Source organism: Saccostrea echinata, unplaced genomic scaffold, assembly GCF_033153115.1.
Source record: "Saccostrea echinata isolate AGI-Se365-2 ecotype Australia unplaced genomic scaffold, CSIRO_AGI_Sech_v1 ptg000051l, whole genome shotgun sequence".
Classification (NCBI taxonomy): Eukaryota; Metazoa; Mollusca; class Bivalvia; order Ostreida; family Ostreidae; genus Saccostrea; species Saccostrea echinata.
This window is the reverse complement of record NW_026889800.1, coordinates 8208293-8231255: the sequence shown is the minus strand read 5'-3', so window position 1 is coordinate 8231255 and position 22963 is coordinate 8208293. Positions and strand designations below refer to the sequence as shown.

At 34.6% G+C, this 22963-nt stretch overlaps 1 protein-coding gene across 1 annotated transcript; it reads right to left on the bottom strand.

Annotated features, from left to right (window-relative positions):
* Nucleotides 1-443: 443 nt before the first annotated feature.
* LOC133203543 (fibropellin-1-like) lies at nucleotides 444-22637 on the bottom strand. Its single transcript, XM_061339314.1, has 6 exons — nucleotides 19679-22637; nucleotides 18017-18170; nucleotides 4837-4955; nucleotides 1068-3056; nucleotides 733-889; nucleotides 444-534 (listed from the first exon to the last, which is right to left on the bottom strand). The coding sequence occupies exons 1-6, from the start codon at nucleotides 22635-22637 to the stop codon at nucleotides 444-446; spliced, it is 5469 nt and encodes a 1822-aa protein (XP_061195298.1).
* Nucleotides 22638-22963: the final 326 nt, after the last annotated feature.

The following is a 22963-nucleotide window of genomic DNA, read 5'->3' as shown; positions in this document are numbered from 1 at the left end:
CATTTTGAATACTAGTATATGGTTACCCTTGTTTTATTGTGAATTAAAGATTATAATTTACAAAGCCACTATCTTCCTCATAAATTTAGCATTATAAAAACCATTGCGCATACACAAAGAAATTTTTGACTACATGTTTCGGTAAAGATTGAAAGAAAGACCAATGGAAATATTTTAAATCAATTTTCTAAAAGGTAACAGGAGTTCCAATGACAGGTAAAGGGACAAAACTAACAATTATAAATATGAAGTTTCTTCAAACATATTGGAGATACAGCAAATATGTACGTCGAAAGATTTGCAGATTTTGGCAATGTTTAACTGAAATCATTTTGCACTTTCTCAATAAAATACAAAACGAATGTTGCAAATTTACAGTTTTGTGTCCCCAAACTTTGATTTCTTCTTGGCACATATTTATGATAGGAAACCATTGAGTGTTGTCACGGTTTTTCCTCTGATTCGCGGATCCCATCGTGTTTTATATTTCCCTGACATGAAGCGTAATAGTGAAATATGATTTGTGGATTCGCACTGAAAAAAGTATACAAATTCAATTAATTATAGTGCAAAAACCAATTCTGTTAAAAGCATTTGAATTCTGACTTACAATTCTGTATTGCAAAAAGGTATAGGGAGCGTAAGAATATAACATTACGTGTGTTGACGTATTCACATACCATATATTTACGAAACTTTTTATTATTCAGTTAAATTCAATGCGTTCCTTACCTTGAAAGAAATTCTATTTTTATTGGTTTGAAGACGGTATACTGAGAGAATGAGCATAATTCTTGCGTTAATGTGGAATGGAAATCTGCTACAACTCTCTCAAGATCAAAAGGAAAAATGTTGACAGAAAGATTTACGGTATATGTATTCCCCAAATCTAAAAAAAAATATAGACTTCATTGTTGAAGTATTTACATTCAAGCACTGGCAGGAATTGTCTTGATGCATATACTTAATTATTTTCAATATCTCTCGAAACAAAAATCTTACTAAAGACAATGTATCAAACAATTCAGAAATTTGATAGAAAACAAAATCCAGTAAAATTCCCTTACCAAGCGGAATTCTTCGCCGCCGACTTCTATTCCAGATACACTCATAGCCACCATCTTTATTGTAGCATGTTGATTTGGCAGGACAAAGATCAAACGTACATTCATCCAAATCTCGTTCACAATGGTCCCCAGTGTACCCTCCTTGACAGTGACAGCGATAGCCGTACGGCTCCAAGATGCACGTGCCGTTGTGGAGACAAGGATGAGAATGGCATCGGTCAATAACGTCACAATGCTGTCCCATGTATCCAGGCTCACATTTACAAGAATACGAATTGTCATGGCTGACACAGGTTGAGTTGTCCCCACATGGATGCTGAGTGCAGTAATTGTAGTACTGACAATTTTTACCGGTCCACTCTGAAGGACAGGTACATAAGTATGACTTGTTGACGTTGGCACAAATACCATTGTTGACACACGGGGCCATAAGACAAGCATCGCGACTTTCGCATGTTTTGCCAACCCATCCATTCGTACACTCGCACGAAAAGTCATCATTTTCAGAGTTATGACGACATACTCCACCATTTGAGCATGGCGATGAACTGCAGAAATCGTAAAAGTTACAACTTTTTCCATGCCAGTTTTTCGAACAGGAACAAAGAAACGTTGTATTTGTATTTGTACATGTTCCGTTATTCATGCACGGGATCGAGACACAATAATCTTTCCTTGAGCAGTTCAATCCAGAACATTGACATTTAGCAATCGCTACCTCTACAATAGTTGTTGATGGTGTTATTAACGAGAACGGATCAGAACCTGTATGAACTTGAACCTTTTGCTCAATTTCTACTGAACATTTTTCGCCGTTTATACAAATGTGGTTCTCGCAAGGATCATGGATACCACAATCGCTGCCTACCCATCCAGTTTGACATGAACACGTATAATTGTTGGATGAAGAGCAGCTTCCATTATTTTTACACGGGTTTGGGCTGCACAAATCTGCCTCTGAGCAGTTGAATCCCGTCCAACCGGAATTACATATACACTGATACGTGTCATTTAGAGACAAACACCTTCCGTTTGTTCCACATGGGTTCTTGAGACAATGGTCAACGTACTGACATGAGCTTCCATACAGGCCAGCTGGACACTCACAAGTAAAACTATTGTTGTTAAAGTCGTTACAAATAAAAGGTCTGGAACAGGAATTATATTTACAAAATTTTGTCAGATTACATGTTTTGCCTCCAAACCCTCTATTACAATAACAATTGAAACCATTGCTCGCACTGTAACAATCACCGTGATTAGAACAGGAAATGTTAACGCAGTAATCCCGGTATTCACAGTTCTTACCTCTAAATCCAGGGTAACATGTACAATTATGACCCTTCCCAATCACGTGACAAATACCATTGCCACTACAGTTCCCGCCACAGTAGTTGTACTCACTACAAGTTGTCCCGAAAAAATAATCAACACACTCGCAATGATACTTTGTTGGTGTGTTTGTACAGATTCCTGAATTGAGACAAGGGTTGCTGGCGCAGTGGTCCACAGTTTTACAATATTGACCCATGAGGCCTTTTGGACAGTAGCATGTATAATTTGTTTTGCCATTAACACAAGTAGAATCGTGTTGACAAAGATTGTTGAAACAGAAGTCTTTGACGGAGCAGTCAGCTCCTGTGTATCCAGGGTTACAAGAACACACAGCTTTTCCGTCTTGTTCGCTGCAAGATCCATGATTGTTACACGTGTTTTTTAAGCATTGGGTGTCCGTGAGATTCTCACAGTTTCTACCCATGGTTCCATTCCTACAGAGGCACTTGTAACCTCTCACTTGATTGACACACTCCCCGCCATTACAGGGTTCCATTACGCATTCATCCCCATCGTACCGGCATCTCAGACCGGAAGAGGAGATGGGACAGGTACACTGGAAGCCACCAATAGTGTTTGTACAGTTGCCATGACTACAAAAATCAGCTGTATCGCATTCATTGAAGTCTTCATCACAGTTGACGCCATGCCATCCTGTAAATAATAAAAATTTTGTTTCGGTTGTTTTATTTACAAGTCCGGCTTAAAGGCCATGTCACACTATCACGATTTATGCTACGATTACCTACGAATTAAAAAAAGTTGAAAATCACCCTTAATCGCCAGGTAAGTCTTGCGATTTTTCCATAGCGTGTGGAATTTTTTGTTGCCAGAACAGTGTGTCAACGATGTCTGTGCGACAAAGTACCAAGTTTGTACGATTTAAATACGAAATGAGACGACAGTAATACGAACTGGCTACGATATTTCCACGATTATATATGAAGGATTAAACGCGGTTATATATGATACTCGTAGGAAGGACTACGATATGGCACGATACACGCACCATAATCATACGATTTATGATGATTTCTTACGAATATACTTGTAATGAAATGCATATAGAAGAAAGGGAGAATTGTTTGAAATTATTAAACATCATAGTAAAGGTAATTGATCAGGGTAAAAGCTACAGTGTGGAGACTTTGATTATGTTCAATCTCTTCATGAATTTATTGGACACACTTTATACTTTCTGTGACACATGCATTTTCAGTTTATTTCACTTTTTTTAGCCTTGTTTCCTTTTATTTCATGTGGTATTTTGTCTTCGACAGTGTTAACATTAGACAACGTCTGCCTACATCGTATTAACTGGTAGTTCAATCGCACAGTACTCGTACAGCACTTGCCATCATTCGTCCTTTTTCGTAACATATTCACGGGAAAGTCGTACTATTTTCCTATCAATTCGAAGAACACTTGCAGTATCTCGTAGGACACTCGCAATAACTTGGACACTCGCAGTAACTCGAAGGACACTCCCTTGTCGCGAGTACTACGAAGTTCCACGAATGTCGAAGATTTACTACGAATTTATGTACGAGTGCAGTGCGGGTGTTGTGCGATTGTCTACAAATACTTAAAAAATCGTGATGTGTCCACGATTGTTTTAAACATGCTCAAAACAATAGCCGAGTTTTGCGATTTGCTGCGATTCAACACGATTAAGGAAGATATCCTACGACTACCTCTACGATAAATCCCGATTTGCTGCGATTTTTGAATTTGAAATGAATTGTGTGGCTATAAATAGTGACAGTGTGACATGGACTTTACTGGGGGAAAATGTATGGCTTTCTTGTCTTGTAGTTTTCTGCCGCATTTTTTAATATTCAGGTTTATTTTTTATTTGTCATTTTTTTCATTCTTTTGTTTCATATGGCAAATGACAAAAACTTAAAAACGTATGAAGCAACGATGTCAAAATGTACATCCGGCATACCCTGTTCGTCGATTTGCCCAGTATATGTACTTTGTTCGCCCTTTCTTCTTATCGCACTTGCACACATTCATCAAGGATTGTCGTCTCCTTTTTTTCCTCATATTATCTTATATATTTTTCTTTTTCACTGTAGTGTTCATTCAGTATTTTTTCTAGATTTTTTTTCTGCTTACAGTTTAATTTATCTCATTCTCTTGCCTGCTTTCTGAATTCGATTCCCTTTTGCATTAAACAGAATCATTTAAAGATATTTTTATTGCGCACTTTCCCAGTTAGAGTCCATTTATGATTGAAAACAAGAATTTGAGGAACATGTTTAATTTTCTGAATTGATTTTCTCTCCTCCCTACTTTTATAGCAGCGTAAGCCAGGGCGTATTAAAATGTAAGTTTTTTAATTTCCTGTTAATTACATTTTAAATACATCCCTCATTCACAATTAAATCACTTCCCTCGCAATTGCAGCATTATATTTGTAAGGTCTTACCCGTTTTACAGTATGTCTGTCTGTAGATGACACACTTTTGTGGGTTGCCAGGACAATGATACCTACATCCGGGTCCATAGTAGCCCTCTGAACAGAACACCTTGTAGGTCACTCTTATTCTGAAATAATAACAGAATTTATAATAAGATGCATGTTGTATTGATTTACAAGTTTTAACGAAAACATAAAGTTGTATTTTATGATTTTTTTTTAATGTACGTTGTGAAATATGGACAGACCTGTTTACTCTTACGATTTCGCCGTATTTTGTACGGATTTTGAAGTCCAAAATACGTCTCACGTTTTGCTATTATGATAAAAAAAAACGGAAATCCGTTCGTTTGGATTTTAGCAGTTTTTGTTATGATTTGTCTACGTTTGACGCTTTTTCATCGCTAAAAAGAGAAATTTTTCAAACACTTCAGTGATACTGGGTTGCCAAAACGCGGAGGTTTAAAAAAAGGACAGAAATAGTAATCAGAAATGTATACTTTTTTCTCTACTGATATATTTAAAATCGATGGAAAATGAAATCTTACTGAAAAATGCCAAATCTCATTGACAAATCTAATAAATATACTGAGAGACAACAATATGGGTAAACAGGTCCATAATGGAGATAACAACCAATATTTATACCCAAAAACTCCAATGAAACAATTGAAATTGTGGATAAAAACACGGACCCCTGAAAACATTAGAATCTGAGGTGGGATCAGGTGCCATGGAGGAGTAAGTATCCTCTGTTGACCGGTCACATCCGCCATGTGCTCTTTGTCATGATCGGGTAAACGGAGATACCTGTATTTGTAGTTTATTCAGTATGAAAATAAGACCTAACAATTTGTATGAAAAACGTTAGTCAACATTCGACTTAACGACAGATTGTATTTGCAAAAGTGGTCATTTTTATCGACCAAAGAATTTGTAAAATGTTGACTTCAAACGTGATTGTAGATACCTTTGTATCAGGTCAGCAGCCTTTCTCGTTTTAGAAATTGTTCGTACGAAGAACACGCTCTTTTGTATCGAATTAACTGTGAGATATAAACCCAATAGGCAGGTGATAATTGTATATTGCTACATAAATAAGGGAAGTTGAAGGCAGAAAAATTGACGTCATCACGTTTATCATTAAGTTTTGTTGTTAGTTTGCCATCAGTGGCTTTATGTAGTAAAATATCAAATTATGAAGCAGATGTGTCAGATTCCGTGGTGCCATTTATTTCGGATTGAATGGGGTATATCGAATTAATGTATGAATGAAAATAAATATTGTTAACATAAAACGTCATCAATTTATCTAAATGCCGAATTGAAGGCCACGGCAAGAGATCTCTTCTTTTCATGTACAAGTTTTGAATAAATGCCGCTTCAAAAGAACACAAAACAGGTCCGTTAATAATGGGGTTCATTTAGTGCCAATGGAAATTCAAAAAAAAAAAAAAAAAAAAAAAAAATCCTGGAAAACCTGGTCTCCAAGAGTATTATTGTCAATGAGAAATTACTTAAGCATCTTTTTAATATGCTTGAGTTTCTCATTGAGTTTCTAATCTACTTGCTTCAGAGTACTTGTTTGTAGAATCAGAATTGTTTTTAACAAAGTAAGTGTGTAGATGACCATCGATCAATGATATAATAGGAAATTTTTGCGAGTACAGTTCTCATTAAAAAAACAGTTGTCTATTATGTCAAGAAGCCTGGTCTTTATTTATCGCTGGAAATGGTTTTACAGTTTTAAAAGTCATACGTTTTGATGCTTTTGTTTTTGGTAAAATTTTGTGATTTCAATATTTTAAAAAAGTTCTTTGGAGTTTTACAGTATCAACATTTGATTAACACCACCTTTGAATATGTTGTTTCCCAGTTTTTGTGAAGAGTAAAGATATAAAGACACGCCTTGGTAGAACATTTGTTTGATCCCGCTTTTTGTCTTTGCAAGGATTTTTTGTGAAGTTTTAGAATTCAATGTAGGTATGGTAATTCAAAATCAATCTGGTTGTTAGGAATATTGAAATGTACTTACAAACAAAGATCATGTTGTTACCTGGTTTGTCAGCTGGGACTAGTACATATTGTTCATGTAGTCTAGTTTATGCTTAAGGTACATCTGCATTATTGTATACCAAAGGATAGATGATCTTCATATTGCCCTTCTATCATTTTACACGAGGTTTTTAACATCCACATTATACTTTTTTTCCATTCTGATAATGTATCAAGGAATTCTTCTTCATATTTAACACATCATCTGGCATAACCTCCATCAGAATTCATAATATTTATGAAATTCTGTCTCCAATTAAAAGAATGGGGTTCCCTGAATTTTGGCCATTTTTACAAAGAGTGATTGTTAACTATATTCACATCATCAACAATAACGTGTCCAGCAGGCCTATATTTGTAGGGAGAAGAAGAACATGCACGCACAGACGGAATTTGTTTCAGATGGTCGATAGCTAGGCCTTGTAGAGTTTGTTTGTAATTAAAATGATTGAAAGCAATAGTCGAAAATTCTTTGAAAGAAATGCAAGAAATGGAAGTTATATGGTGGAATACAAGACGGGGCTTTTTTTTTTATTATTATTAAGAATAGTATTAATGTTTATGTTGTCAATTTCTTTTGTTGGCAAATTAGTTTCAGGAAGAGACGAGCTACTTAAAATTATGCTTTTCCGTAACACCCGTAACATACGGCGGATTAAAAGGCCTGAGATAAGCAGTATCTTTCATCACAGATCTCAGCTTATCACTTCTAGTTTCGAGAAGAATCCAAGTATGGACTTTCCTTGGCCTTTCCAAATATACCATTTGAAACCTTCAAAGGGGCAGGGTAAAGTTTGGTTCGGATTTAATGTAGACCTTTTACCTAACTATTATTATTTACGTAAGGTAGTAGTGAATCATGCAAAAGAGACATGACGTAAATTAGGTTTATTGTAAGATTGATGTCCATGACTATGCTTACGTCTCTGTGTTTTTTCACATTCACGTTGCTACACTTTGATCTTGAAAGATTTCCCACACTATCGATAATTTAGTGCTAATTTTTCTTATCGAGTATTCTTCTCTTGCTTACGAAAGGTGGGCTTAACGAATGGCTATTAATATGATGTTATTTTTTTCTAGATTTTTTTTTTACCTTTCATGACAAAATAGGTTGGTTTGGCAAATTCAAATACTTGTAGTGAAGCTGATGGCTCCGTTGTTAATTTGAAATTTATGCCCGGATATTTTTTATTAAGAAAATTCTTCACAGTGCTCACAGCTAGTATTGGCTTAGAATCATTGAAAATGTATTGTATGTTTTTTTTTGTTTTGTTTGTTGTTTAACGTCCCTCTCGAGAATTTTTCACTCATATGGAGACGCCAACACTTGTCGGTGGAGAGCTACAAATTTTGACCTATACTCGGCACTCAGAGCCATTGAGCAGTGAGTGATCTCTGTCGTGTCAGTACCTACTGCGACACGGGACCTCGCTTTATATGGTCTTATCCGAAGGACCGGTCTCCACGTCCCACAGTGGGATTCGAACCCGCGACGTAAGAATCAACTACTTACTCCGCGATTCTAGAGCAGACGCTCTAACCACTGCGCCATGTGGGCGACTGTTTTGTATGAGAGTCTTGCTTATGTATGAAAGTAAATCTTTATTCGAGAAATAACTCGCTGATTTACAGTGAGAAACAGATGCATGCTGTTATTAAAGTTATGAAGATTATTTAATGGGTGTAGTTATTTATGTCTATGTTATTTTATAAGCATGCCTTTGTTCATTTCAATTTTTAAAGTCAAAATGATCGAGTAATAATAATAATAATAATAATAATAATAATAATAAAACAAATGAAATATAAACAGTCTCATCTGTGTATTAGTAGCTGCAAAACGTAGAACTTTCTTCAGTCTTGAATTGCAAGACGTATTAAGGTCAGACGATACGTTCTTCAAATATCCGTTATTTATATCTTTGTAATGTATGAACAATATTCAAAATTTTAATTACCTTCCGATTTCTAAACAAGTTTCTAATCGTCTTTAAAAAATCCAAACACTAATTCAAAGTTTTGGAATAAGCTTACATACATGTACTATTGATACTAATAGTTATCGGTCATGGGAAGAATTGGAAGTTTTCATAAGAAAAAATATTTAGTGATGATTTAAAGTCAATTTATAAATTACCATGATGTACGTTTTTTTTTTACTGAAAACCCACAAATCTGTTCCATGACCAATAACTATTATCATTTATCTAATAAAGTTATCAATACTAATTTGAGTATTTGCAAAATGATGCATTGTTATAGACCATAAATTGCTGAATTGATAATGCTAATACTAGGCCATACTATTAAAAAAACCCAAAAGACAAGTTCATTCAATCCTTTTCTCAGTATGTTAGTCGTCGACTAAAATTTATATCCTTTTTGGTTAACTGATTTTTCCGGACTCATTAACCACGGGGAGTAAAAATGAAATTCACGATCACCTTAAGATCTTAAAAGGTCAAATACTGTCAGGTTATTTGATCTTTTATGAAATATAAACAATCTTTTTATTGATATTAATCTTTTTTCAAAATTTCTTGATATTTACACTATCAATTGTTATAAAAAAAAATCCATATACAGTGTATTAATACCTATCTGAAAGGTTGTAAAATTGTAATGGATGCTTAATATCTACCAATCCTAGCAACATCGGCGGTCCTGTGTTAACTCTTTGCCTTGGGACCCCTGACAGATTTCATTCGATATCTTACGGGCTGACTGCAGCGTCTTCTTTCGGGACAATTAAAAATCAAGATTGTTTTTCTTATCTCTCAACTCAGCCATTCTCCAGAAATGGTTCCAAATATGTAAAAATGGTGTCGCTTGCATTTAATACAAAATTATTTTTTCCTCCTTAATGTATATTACTGAAACTTTACTCAAAATATATCTACAACAAAAATTAAAAATTTAGGTACCAATTATTATGCATTTGAAATGTTAAATTATGTCCAAATATTCCTATGAAAAATAGTTTTGTTCATTTCTCAGCATGTCGTAAGTGCATATTCCAATTTTAATACTCTGCTGAGTGGCATATAATTGAAGAAATAGACAATTAAAACTTAGTCTTTATTTTAGCATAACAAAACCTGTTTTGTCAGTAAGACACAATCGGAAATAAAACATTCTTCCTTTATTTACCCCGATTTATATATTGTCGCTGAAACAGGCCTGATTTCCGTAACGCGTGATTGATTTGAAAGGAAGTGATTGTATTCAAACAAATATCTATGAATAGTATCGTAAATATAAGTAAAAGGCACACTAGAAGAAAAATATATACCTTTGAAAGTCGAAAATGTATGGGTTTTTTTAAATTTCTGGTTAAAAAATGAATACTGTATAGGGGGAAAATAACTCGCGGTGTTAATATTCGCTATATTCACGGTGTTAATAAATCCGTGAATTCAAGAAACAGTGAATAAGTTTTAAATATTAAACCTCGATGTTTTATTTGGAAATTTGAGAATAGACTACGATAGGTATATAAACGTACAATACATGGTCATTCAGTAATTACGAGTATAGTACTTGTCATTCAATTATCTTAATTATCACGCTCTACTTTAATTCAAATAAGCAGCTAATTACCTGTATTTATTGTTCAAAAGCTGTTTTAATAGATACATGTTTCATTAGTCAAAACGCATGGGTCATCGGTTTTGATTACCCGTGCGTAACGTTACCACGTGTGTTTGTTACCTGCATTAGCAATATGCGTATTAGTTTTTATGGAAATTTTGGTTTAAAAAATATTATTCGAATAACTATCGAACTTGCTGAAGATATGGAAGGATATCATTACGTCTACCTAAATTAATACATTGATTAGCGTCCAGTGTCTTTTTTTTCTCGCTGCGATGTGTTATACCTTCGGAAAGATGTGCGTACACATGCACTTATAGGAAAGTCATTTGACGTTTATGGTCAAAAAAATTTGTTTTGATTAATCATCAATTAACTACTAAATCTAATCATTTTATATAAATCTGCCCTGTTCATGAAGTGAATACAGAACGCTGAATGATGTCGTTCTAGCTATACTATAGATTACACGGATAAAGACAAAGGAGGTAACTTTTATTATATACCGATTCCGCGAATTCAACAAACCGCGATCGTGTCCGAGGAGAGAAAAACGTGAAAATTACAACCCGTGAAATTAATCCCCTATACAGTATTGAGTTTGACGCATTTTAAAGCCTGACTTCCGTAACGCCATTTTCAACTAAATTAATGACATTTGGCAAACTTATTAGTTATGTTTTTGAAGAATGCAATCCGTGAGTCAAATTTCATATTTATGTCGGTGAATGGTTGTAGTAAAATATTTCATCAATTTGAAAACAACAATCAAAAGTTTATTTTTCAACTTTTGCTATCCTATTAATGGAACCATTTCTGGAGAATGGCTGAACTAATTACTTTAAGCCTTTCAGTGATAAACAATGCGTAATACGTGCATTTTAGATGTCAACATCTTTCTGTTTACATCATCTGTCTACATCAATGTGATTGATATTTCTCAATGTGCTTCTTAATGAGAAAAGCAAGCCCGACAAAAACCGAATAAAATTTGTCAGGGGTCCCTCGGCAACGAGTCGATACAGGACCCTGACCTTGTGAGGATAAATATGTACCAGGTATTGTATTTAAGATTTTAGGCAAGTATATGCTGATAGAACTAGGAAAATATGCTTAAACAAAGATATTAAGATATTAAACATTTAGTAAGATGTACAGTCCTTGATTAATGCCAACAGCTGATGATGAAGAAAAAGAATTCGATATCCAAAGTTTTTACCATGTAAAATTAATAAAGAGGATGCAGTCAATGATTAATGCTTACACATGGTGAAGAAAAAAAAAAAAGAAATTGATACCTGAAAGTATTATTGTTATGTAGATAAGGGGCAGCTACTAACGTCTCCCATCTATAATATGGCGTGAAAATGTTCTGTCCTAATAAGAGACTATTGGCATCCACCTCAGTCTGAAAGATGAGTGGAGTGGAGGCGTTTTGCATGTCTCTTACCTCAAAAATCAATTGGTCGTTGTATTTTATCTGTATACAAAATGAAAGTCGTATGTATTATTAAAAATGAAAGTTACATGTGCCACCAAAATAAGTCTCATGAATCACCAAAAAGGAAGGTAACACGTATCTCCGAAGTTTAAAATTTATCATGTCTGGAAAAAAAAAACAATCTGATGAAAGGTACCGAAAGGTACTGTTACGTTTATACCACCCCAGTCATGTTATATTCGTCCTTATAATTATATATTATGTAATTAATATTGTATTATCTTATTTCTTTGTATGTCCAATGTGGAAATATCACTATACTATCGTTAATACTATTGTGTAAACATGTTTGTACGTATAATCGTAGGGTTACCCGAATTTCCTCTATAACAACATTTGAATCATGCACATAAATATATGTGCGAGACCCATAAATCCCAATCCTTACCTTTATTATCTATGGCATCATGTCTTAAGTCTTTTCCTTGCAGTTCCCTACCATTATCCCCCCATAACACACCCAATTACGTTTAATTACAAAGCTAGGCCGAACGTTCATCCCCTCCAAATATGGCGCTAAACAGAGCGGTACTGCTCAATTCGCGCGAGGATACATTCGGCCCTAGTGATCAAAAGGTATATAAACAGCGGTTTTGGACCCAACTGTCACTTTTCATCCCCAGCCCATAACGGAAAGTCACTTGGCCTCATTACCTAATCTCTATTATTTATTACTGGATTTACTGGCAGTTACCAACTATGGATAACCCGGATCCAGAGAGAATGGTAAATATTATTTAAGACTTTCAGACCCATTTTATTTAAAAAGCTTGAATTTGATGCCAATCCCCGGCAGACCCATACCCATTTGATTATTGTTACAAATTCATACGGGTGACCCGTTAGACCCGGATGCCCTTTTTATTTTCGGGTGACCCATAATTTATTATTGCTTAATTGATAATTATATTATTGTTCATTGTTATTCATTGTTTTCATCATAATAAATTTTATAAATTTACAACCTGACTTTTTATTTAGAGTTAAAGGGTAAAATTCAGAAACAGGAGACCCACAATAATTTATTTTCATTGTAACAAACCCTGGAACAGGTGTAAACGTTACAGTACTAAAAATAAACCTACCCATTCGTCCACAGAGAATAATAATGGATTAGTTGCATTGCCAAGTTTTGAACCATAAACGACATCATCTCGGTTCATTTCCAGAGTCGTAGAGAAGGACGCTTTACATGTTTCTCTACCATTTCTGTAGTTTAAAGGAAAATTAAAGTGTATTTAACTGTTTTTTAATAATTAAAATAATAAAGACAGAAAATCCATGAAAGAATAAATAAAAGAAAGAAAAGTATATTTAGACTCGATTCTTTACCCGAGAGATACGGTGAGCACAGGTTTACATAGTTTAGTACAGTTACTGCCAGTCACATCCTGACAACATGATCCGTCTTGGAGTCTATTTCCAGGGATCTGTACTTCATGTACGTGTACATAGAAGGTTATCCTTCCCAGCACAATCTTAAGTAAGGTATGTAGTTAAAAATTGACCCAACGTATTTCATCAATTATTTAATAATTATATAAAAACGATACTTATTCCTGGACTTTAATCTCAATGTCTTATATTAATAATTTATCCTTGTGAAACGAGAAGATTGCTATCAGTGTAATAAAGGTGATAATAACAACAGTAGTCGTTTTCAAAAACCTATACAAACATAAGTACAAAAGAAAAGTTAAGCGAACACAATCTTAAGGCCACAGAAGGAAGATATGACCATACAGATTATTTGTTAGTTGGCCATAATCGTCTACAGTCGGTAAAACATCGAAGTATAAAGCAGATATGGCAGACATAGTGTTGTCTTTTACGTCAAGCTCACTGGGAAATATCGAGTCGAAATGATTTTTATGTCCCCGTAATCAAAGATTCGGAAAAGCCCTGTCCGTCCGTCTAGCTGTCTGTTTGTCCGCAAAAAACTTTAACCATACCCATAATTTTGATTTGTTGGAGCTATATCTTTCATATTTCATATATTGTATCGTATATTTCTTGTGACAATAAAACCTTCTTTTGGGTTTCAACATATTTGACCTCTTCACTTTTGAGTTTGACCCACTTTTGCAAAAACGTACCCAACTTAAACCTTGGCCATATCTTTTGAAAAGTTGAGGCTAGGGTTTTCATATTTCAAATGTGTATTCATCGTGACAATACCTTTCCATGGGTGTAAATATTTTTGACCTTGACCTTAGAGTTTGACCCAATTTCGAAAAAACTTAAACCTTGTCCATAACTTTTGAACAGTGAGTACTAGGGCTTTCAAATTTCACAGGTAACTCGTTTCTTTTGATACCAACAATTTTGACCTTTTGACTTTGACCATGGAGTTTGACCTACTTTTGAAAAACTTTAACCTTTGCCATACTGTTGAACAGTTGCTGTTGGGGCTTTTAAATTTTGCATGTGTATTTCTTATGAAAAGGTCTTCCCTGCATACCAATAATTTTGGCCCTTTGACTTTGAACTTGGAGTTTGACCCACTTTTAGAAAACAGTAGCCTTGGCCTTAATTAACTTTGTTGGTGCTTGAAGTTTCATTTACCAGGTGTATCTATTGACACCAGTCCTTTTATTGGATAACACCATTTTTATCTCTTGACCTTGGAGTTTGACTTGCATTTGAGAAAGTTTAACCTTCGCCCTAAGCTGCTATAAGTGGGCATCAGTGTTTCACAAACACATCTTGTTTAACCATGTTTTTATTTGAATTCTTTTGACCAATTTTGACTTATAACAAATATGTATGATGTTGATACTAGTAGACATATACCGGTTAAGAAAATAAGAAATTTACTCGACAGTAAAAACCTAAATTGACTGTAAAAATATTTCCCGAATAGAAAATTAGAATGGCTTAAATCTTATATACAGCGGTTGAGGTGGATAATAATCAAAACAGAGAGGCAAGGATAATTTTATCATGATCATATTAGATCTTTTACTATCAAGAACAATGCATGTTGATGCCAAAAATTCAGTACGATGTATATATATTCCTAAAATTGGGTCAGGTTTGCACACGAAAATACATAAAGACAAACATTAAATACAGTATTACAAAATCCCCTAACTTCTGTTTCAGTAGACATTTATGATAAAAGGAGTAAGCTTTTGAATGAGTCCAGACGCCTTATTTTCAAATTGATGTACAACTCTGTGATCGTATTTCAATATTTTATTTTTCAATGAAAAGTACTATCTTACCTGAGTTGCAAATATACATAAAAGTAACGGAATTATATACAATGAATCAGCCATTATTAAGTAGTAATGGGTTATCAACAAGTACAGTTAACAAATTGAGATAAAACGTTGATTACACGCCTTAAGCAAACACACAAACGTCTTAATATTCAATGATATTGGAAATGAGATAAATAAATATCATTGTAACTGTAACATCTACGGAGCAGCGTTAAACTTTCATGTAGAAATGTTGATACATAAAAATCATATCTTAACTAGAAAATGAAAATACGAAATACCTTTGCTATAAACATATATATTGTATTTTTAGCCCATCAGTAACATATACTTAAATGATTTTAACCTCCCCACACTTTGAAGCACATAAGTTTTTTTCTTATTCATCAGGTTACGAGTTACCCACCATGGATATAAAAATAAATGTAGCATATACGTAAAGCAGAGCACGTCACGTGTATATAAGCAAGAGACATTTGAACATGTCTCTAGAAAACCATCTGTAAAAGAAACAATATTGCTAACGCACCACTTCTTATTCTCGTTTGTTAATTAAACATTAGTCTATAATCGACACTATAGTATATCTAATATAAATATGCTCTTTTACCAGATAAAGTGGAATTGACGGATGTCTTGGTGTCATGACAAAACCCTTGAATAACCCAAAAACCAATTTCCCGACGTGCACTGCGCAACGTTTTTGCCTAAATATGAAGTTGGGGATTACCGATGGTATTCAGTGAGGTTGCAATAAAAGAAGCCTCCTAGTACAAACTTAAAGAACACAAACACAAAGAAAAAATAGAAATACATTCCTCCAAAAATTGTGAGAACGATTTTTATTTCTTTTCTATTAAATAGTTACACCATAGTTAACATTGTGGCTGTTTATCTATTACTAAAACATTTAAATGCCTCATTTTTTTTAAACTTTGGTAATATGTTTATTTCATATTATATTCAGACAAATGTACCTCAAAAACAAGTTTGGAAAATAAGATATTTGTTTCTTTGGTGGTGCGTTAGCAAGTTTGCCTAATGTTAAATTTTTGTCAAGTGCAAAAGAGTAAATAATTTTAAAATTCCAACCTTTTTAAGAGTTCAAATATCGAATTAGTGACCCTTAGCGAAAAAAAAAAATATTTCATCCGATTGTCAAGCAATGTTCCATCTTAAAGTTGAACACAACTCGTAAATAGACATACGCCATATTAGTTTTCTGATCTCTTATATCAGAACTTGGATATATAAATCCTTCGTATTCGTTACATCTGATTGCTTTTACCTGGTCACTGTGGGTCGTAGTTTATGTACCTCACGTTGTCCTTTTTGTTAAAGTTTAAACTTAACGTGCATTTGTGCTTTCGTTTCACTTTGTAATGGATTGATCTGCATGTGCAAATGATATCGAATATCTTCGGTTATTTTTTACTGACGTGGCAGAGGCATGCTCTCCTAATTCATTTTTGTCGCGCTCCATTAAGTATATCACAATGACAATGGACGAAACGTACGCTCAGAAAAAATCTGTGAAGTGAAATACATTGAATAGTGAACAAAAGTTTAAATAGCGCTTAAATAGGGGCTTAAATAGGGGCTGAAGGAGTGTATAGGATAGAAATATGGCGGACAAAGATAACTCTCTTTCTTTTACTAATCGCATTTGAGGTCAGTGAGTATGACAGTTATATTACAGTTCTTCTCAAATAAATAAACAACAGTTGAATAATTAGCTTAAATTTCAGAGGAAATATAGTGGGTTGGTCACCTGATCAAATCAGCAGAGACATGTTTATCAACCGAATGTATTCCCTCCGTAAAATGTTTGGCCTTGTTATTTATTTCAATATAATTCTGATATATTCGAAGCTTTTCTCTGATTTGATATAACATTTGAAGACGCCATATAAACTTTTATATTCAAAGAAGTGTGGTGAATAGACTACCGCCTGTATCCAAGTTCGAAATTCCATTACGTGGATCATACAGAAATCGGTATAACAAAATGATTTTTGATGGGAAAAGATGTTTTTCAAATTTTAAGTTTTTTAATACATACAGTATGACAATGACATATAGAGTTTAAAGAATTTAAAGGAGGTACATAATATTTGTGTTAAGCGAACACCCTGTGTTGAAAAACAGCAATGTAAATTTTTAGCAGCTCTTTTAGGAATATTATTCCCATGTGCAACACGCGTGGCAGTCTTTTGCACTTTATTTAAATAAAAAAAAATTATATTCTGGTATACTTTATTTATCCGCTACATGTAGATGTCTTATCTCTAGATTTCAGCAACAAGTTACGTCTGACAATATGCTTGAAAATTCAACAAAACCGTACGTTCACTGAAAAATAAAAAAATAAAAAGAATTACAATTATGGAAGAAGAATAACTAGCATAATTCAATGATATTATGATCTCAAGTTTGTGACAGAAAAAAATACAATAAAATACATAACATCATTGTGACTTTTCTGTTCTTTGGAAGAAAAATCATTTAAATTTCTAAACTGAAAACTATTTATTAGCAATACTGTAGATTCCTAAATATACGCGAGGAATTAATTATCGCGTAATTACGCGAGAAGCACCACTCGCGAAATAAAATTTCTCGCTTTTATTTTTATGGTGCTGAAATCAATGTAAAATCCTTTGATCAACCGTCCATTCGCGAATTATTGATCTCGCGATTTGACGTGAAAGAGCCATTTCGCGATAATAAGTACTCGCCAAAATAAGGAATCTACAGTATATCTGATATGACCGAAGTATATAATACAAAGTTTGGCATTTACAATTACCTTGGATATATCTTTAAACTCAATGGAAAAATTGTTGGTTTTCCTGGGTAACTACAAAATTCTTTTGAGACTAACGAGTTTAAAATCGAAGAGGTGTCCTCTAGCTTTATAGTACTGGGTGAATACGGTATCTTAACACTGTTGATCTGTCTTCCTGTAAAAGTGAAAAACTATCTTGCGTGCATCATTTGAAAGGACTGTTCATATCAATCGAGAAAAATATAAAAATCCATGCAGATCAACATATACTCAGATTTGTTTGAAATTACGTCTCCTTGAAAATAAGGAGACATACTGATTTTTGCATAGTTTACTTTGGTTGTACTTCAGTCTGTTTGTCTGTAAAAAAATTTTTTTGTGCCGATTCTTTCGGACGTTTGACTGCAATGAATTCAAATTATACTGTTGTGGGTGACAATAGGTTTCCTCCTTGTCTGTATGCCCCTCCCTCTGTCTGTCCGTCCGTCCCATTTGATTTCTACAAGCTTGCAGATATTGAGCTGATTTTTGGTATGTATCTACTTTGCATTTTCTTCCGCTTTGAAGAGAAATGATGTATTTCCGGGTTTTTCAAATTTTTATGGGGAACCAGATTACACTTACCAGTAGGATCCTAGTATTGCTCATACAATACTCTCAGAATGCTGGTTGTAAGGGGGTTGACAATCTTGACTCAGGATCTTACGTCATAAGTCAACATCACTAGGATAGCAAATAATGACATTGTGTTCGACAAAGAAATAATAAATTGAATTAAAACCTAAACATGATTCTTTGCAATAAAGCCGGGGACCTTCAGTTACCTCAGACTATACATAGGTCAAAATCCCATTACAATGAGATGTTGAGATTTAATAGAAGTAATTTGAACATTCGATGAAAATCTTTCAATATGTAGATTATTGTTAACCATTGGATATAATAGTTTTTTTTCTTTTATTCAAGGACGTGTTTTCTCACAAATATCTTGTTAAATTAATTATAAAAATATATTTCTGGGGATGATAAAAAGACCAAGATTTATAATATAATGATTCCAGAACATTTTTTCAAAATTTTTTTTCACAAAATCTCGTTAAATTGAGAAAGAGTCGAATCTTTTGATAGAATGCGTATTGTAAAACTACTGACATTGCAAAGCGGAGTGTGCTTTATCATTATTTCAATTATCCAATTGCTATAAACAGTGTTCAAAACGTATCAATACCATATATTTTCTCTGATCTTTACATTTGATCTTTCTTAGTGTCCACTGGCATTTACATATAAAAAAGAAGAATGAGACTTAATAGTGAAATATTTTTAGATGAATCTTCCAGTAATTTACAATATGAATACTGTCTTTGACCTTAATTTGTCTTTCTTTCGAAGTCACATAGCATCTTTATATCAGGTATGAAATCTAAAAGTCAAATTATAATTTTTAATTATGTCCACGACATTTGTTCAGCCGTATCAGTGCCACTGACTTAAAATATCTCTTCTCTGGACATTTTTCCATGAGAAAAGATTGAATCAAATTTGAAAATTATTATTCATAAATTTTCCGCAACATTTACACATTCTCATGCAATTAATATTATCTATCGCTACATTATTGTAAGTAAATTTTATGTAGATACAAATACATGTATTACAAATACAGCAGAAGTAAATATTTACCTTTCCAAAAGATTGCCCTGCGTCTCCTATCATTCCAAACACACGTATATCCGCCATTAGTATTATAACATGTTGATCTTGCAGGGCACAAATCAAAAGCACACTCATCCATATCTCGTTCGCATGTTTTCCCGACGAATCCTGCATGGCAGTGACAAAGAAACCCGTATGGCTCCGAAGCGCAAGTTCCATTATTCAAACAAGGATTGGATGCACAGTAATCAATGATATCACAGTTTTTACCCATAAAGCCACGATTACATGAACAATGATAGCCTGAATCATTATTAATACACAGTCCACTGTTGTTGCAAGGATGAGAATGACAATAGTCATATAACTGACAGCTACTCCCTGTCCATTGCGCAGGACAGGAACATGAATACGACGCATTCTGATTAATACAGATTCCACTGTTTACGCATGGCATATTGTAACAAAAGTCCTGTTTTTCACATTGAGTTCCTACCCAGCCTTTTGGGCATTCGCACGTAAAATTCCCTTTCCTGTTGCGACATACTCCACCATGAAAACATGGAGAGGAATCACAGTAGTTGTAATTCTCACATTGTTCACCGTACCATTCATCTCTGCAATGGCACAAAGAAGATGTATTTGTATTAACACAAGTACCATTATTAAAACAAGTAGTGAATGCGCAGTAATTTCTGTCTTTACACATTGGCCCCGTCCACCCACTAGAGCAATTGCAGATGTAGTCCATTCCATTTTCTATACATTGTCCATTGTTATAGCATGGGGAACTTTTACATGGATGATACTCGCAAGCATAGGCTGTGGGTGTGTTGATGCAAATTTCCGAGGAACTACAGGGATTATTGTAGCAATAGTTTCGTTGTTGACATTTAGGGCCTGTCCAGTTTATTAAACATTTGCACTGTGGACCAGTTGGGGTATCAAGACACTGTCCCCCATTTAGGCATTCAAAAGAAGAACAATCGACACAATGATAACCGTTGATTTTGTTAATGCATGTTGTGTTTTGAGGACAGAGACCAAGAGAACATTCGTCGAAATCCTGCTGGCAATCAGTTCCAGTCCATTGCACAAGACAGACACAATAGAAGGACCCGTATGTATTGACACAAGTTGCGCCATTTTTACATGGAGAAGATAGACATTCATTAACATCAGCGTCACAGTGACGCCCAGTAAACCTCCCGTCACAGGTGCAGTAAAACGTCTCCTCCAGGTCTATGCAAGTGGCATTGTTTTTGCAAGGGTCTGAAGTGCAGGATTTTATATGTTTTTCACAGTGTCTCCCTGTCCAGGAATCTGCACAATTACATGTATAGTTTCCTTGAGAGTTTATGCATGTTCCATGTACTCCGCACGGAAAATATCTGCATTCGTCAACATCTTTCTGACATGAATCACCTTCCCAGAATTCAGAACATATGCAAGAAAATGTGTTTATACCATCGACGCATGTTCCGTTATTTTTACATGGATTTGATAGACATTCGTCAATATTTTCCCCGCAGGTTAATCCACTCCAGCCGTGTTCACATACACAAGTATGATTTCCGACATTGTTAATACAGTATCCGTATCCATTACAAGCGTTCTTGTTTAAACATTCGTTGACATCTTTTTCGCATCTTCTTCCCTCCCATTCTTTTGGACATTTACATTTCGCTACTGCTGTTACATTACTATACGATTGAATTCCCAACTTGATTAAAGACAATGGATCTGAAGCAACTGCTTTGGCCACTAGGTCGGAAGAACATAGGCCACCGTTTTCACACGTATAGTTTTGACAAGGGTCTGGGATGTCACAATTTTCTCCCAACCAACCTTCTGTGCATTCACAATGGTAGTTTGAATTGAGTGCTGAACATTTTCCATGATAACTGCATGTTATATTTTCACAAGCATTTATCTGGCAATCATGCCCTGTCCATTGGGACTCACAAATACAGTGATAGGAATCAGGATAATTATGACAAGTGCCATGTGATCCACATGTTGTATTATAACAATGGTCAGAAATATTACAAGAACGACCAGTCCAACCCGAGAAACAAGAACAAGTAAAATTGGACTCATTTTGAAAGCAGTTTCCATTCATGTTACAAGGGTTGTCCAAGAAACAAATATTCCTCTGTGTACAATTATCTCCAGACCACATATTAGAACAATTACACATATAATCATTTAACGCCAACATACATGTCCCATTATTTTGACATGGATTCCCGAAGCAGAAATCTGTAACATTGCACTGACTTCCAGTGTAACCCGGATGGCAGAGGCACGTGAAGTTATGAAATTCATTTCGACACTGTCCATGCTCTCCGCAGGGGTCTCCATAGCAATAATCTATGTCAGTACAATTCTTACCCACCCAACCACTTTTGCAACTACATATAAATCCAGAATCATTGTTATTGCATAAGCCATGCTCTCCGCAGGGATGGTTAAAGCAGTGATTCACAATCTCACAATGGGAGCCAGTTAATCCCTCTGGACACTCACATACATACCCGTCGCTGCTTTCTTTACAAATGTGTGGAAATGTGCAAGAGTCAGTTTTACAAAAATGAGTAACATTGCATGTTTTTCCGAAATGTCCCTCTTCGCAGAGACATAGGAAATCATTTTGTCCACGGTAACACGTCCCATGCCCAGAACAGGTGATATTATGACAATAATCAAAATTTTGACAGTCTGGGCCAGACCATGCTTCAACACACTCACAGAGATAACCGCGATAATTGTTTTCTGGATAACACTTGCCGTGATTATTACAAGTAGTCAAACTACAGCTCTTTTCTCTCAAAATAGTTGTTGTTTGAAAAGAAATGTCATATGTGAATGGTGATGAGGAAGCTAATGTAGTGGAAAGAGGATTACAAGATAGTCCAAAACACCTTTCACATTTCTCTCCATAAAACCCTGAAGGACATATACATAAGCTTGTGTTGTCAGACATATTGTATTGACAAGTTGCATTATTCTGACAGGTATTGTTGAAGCAATGGCTTAACTCGCAATTTTCACCAAAATAAATTTCCCTATCACATTTACACATGTACGAGTTCCGATCGTTATAACAAGATCCACGTTTAGAACAGTCCTTATTATAACAATAATCAACTACATCACAGTTCGAACCTGAATATCCTTTACTGCAATAGCATTCATATCCACTGCCTGTGTTGTTGCAGTATCCATGCATACATGTATTAGTATGACAATAATTTTTTGTTTCACATCTATATCCCTGATACATTGAAATACAGGAATCCTGATTCTTAC

What these genes read in the sequence shown, in the direction of transcription:
- LOC133203543 (XM_061339314.1), bottom strand. Translation starts at nt 22,637, where the DNA reads ATGTCTGACAACACAAGCTTATGTATATGTCCTTCAGGGTTTTATGGA. An exon ending in ACAGACATACTGTAAAACGG is followed by an intron (nt 3,057 to 4,836) that starts GTAAGACCTTAC and finishes TATTATTTACAG; the next exon opens with GATGGCATGGCGTCAACTGT. An exon ending in AAAATAGAATTTCTTTCAAG is followed by an intron (nt 535 to 732) that starts GTAAGGAACGCA and finishes TACTTTTTTCAG; the next exon opens with TGCGAATCCACAAATCATAT.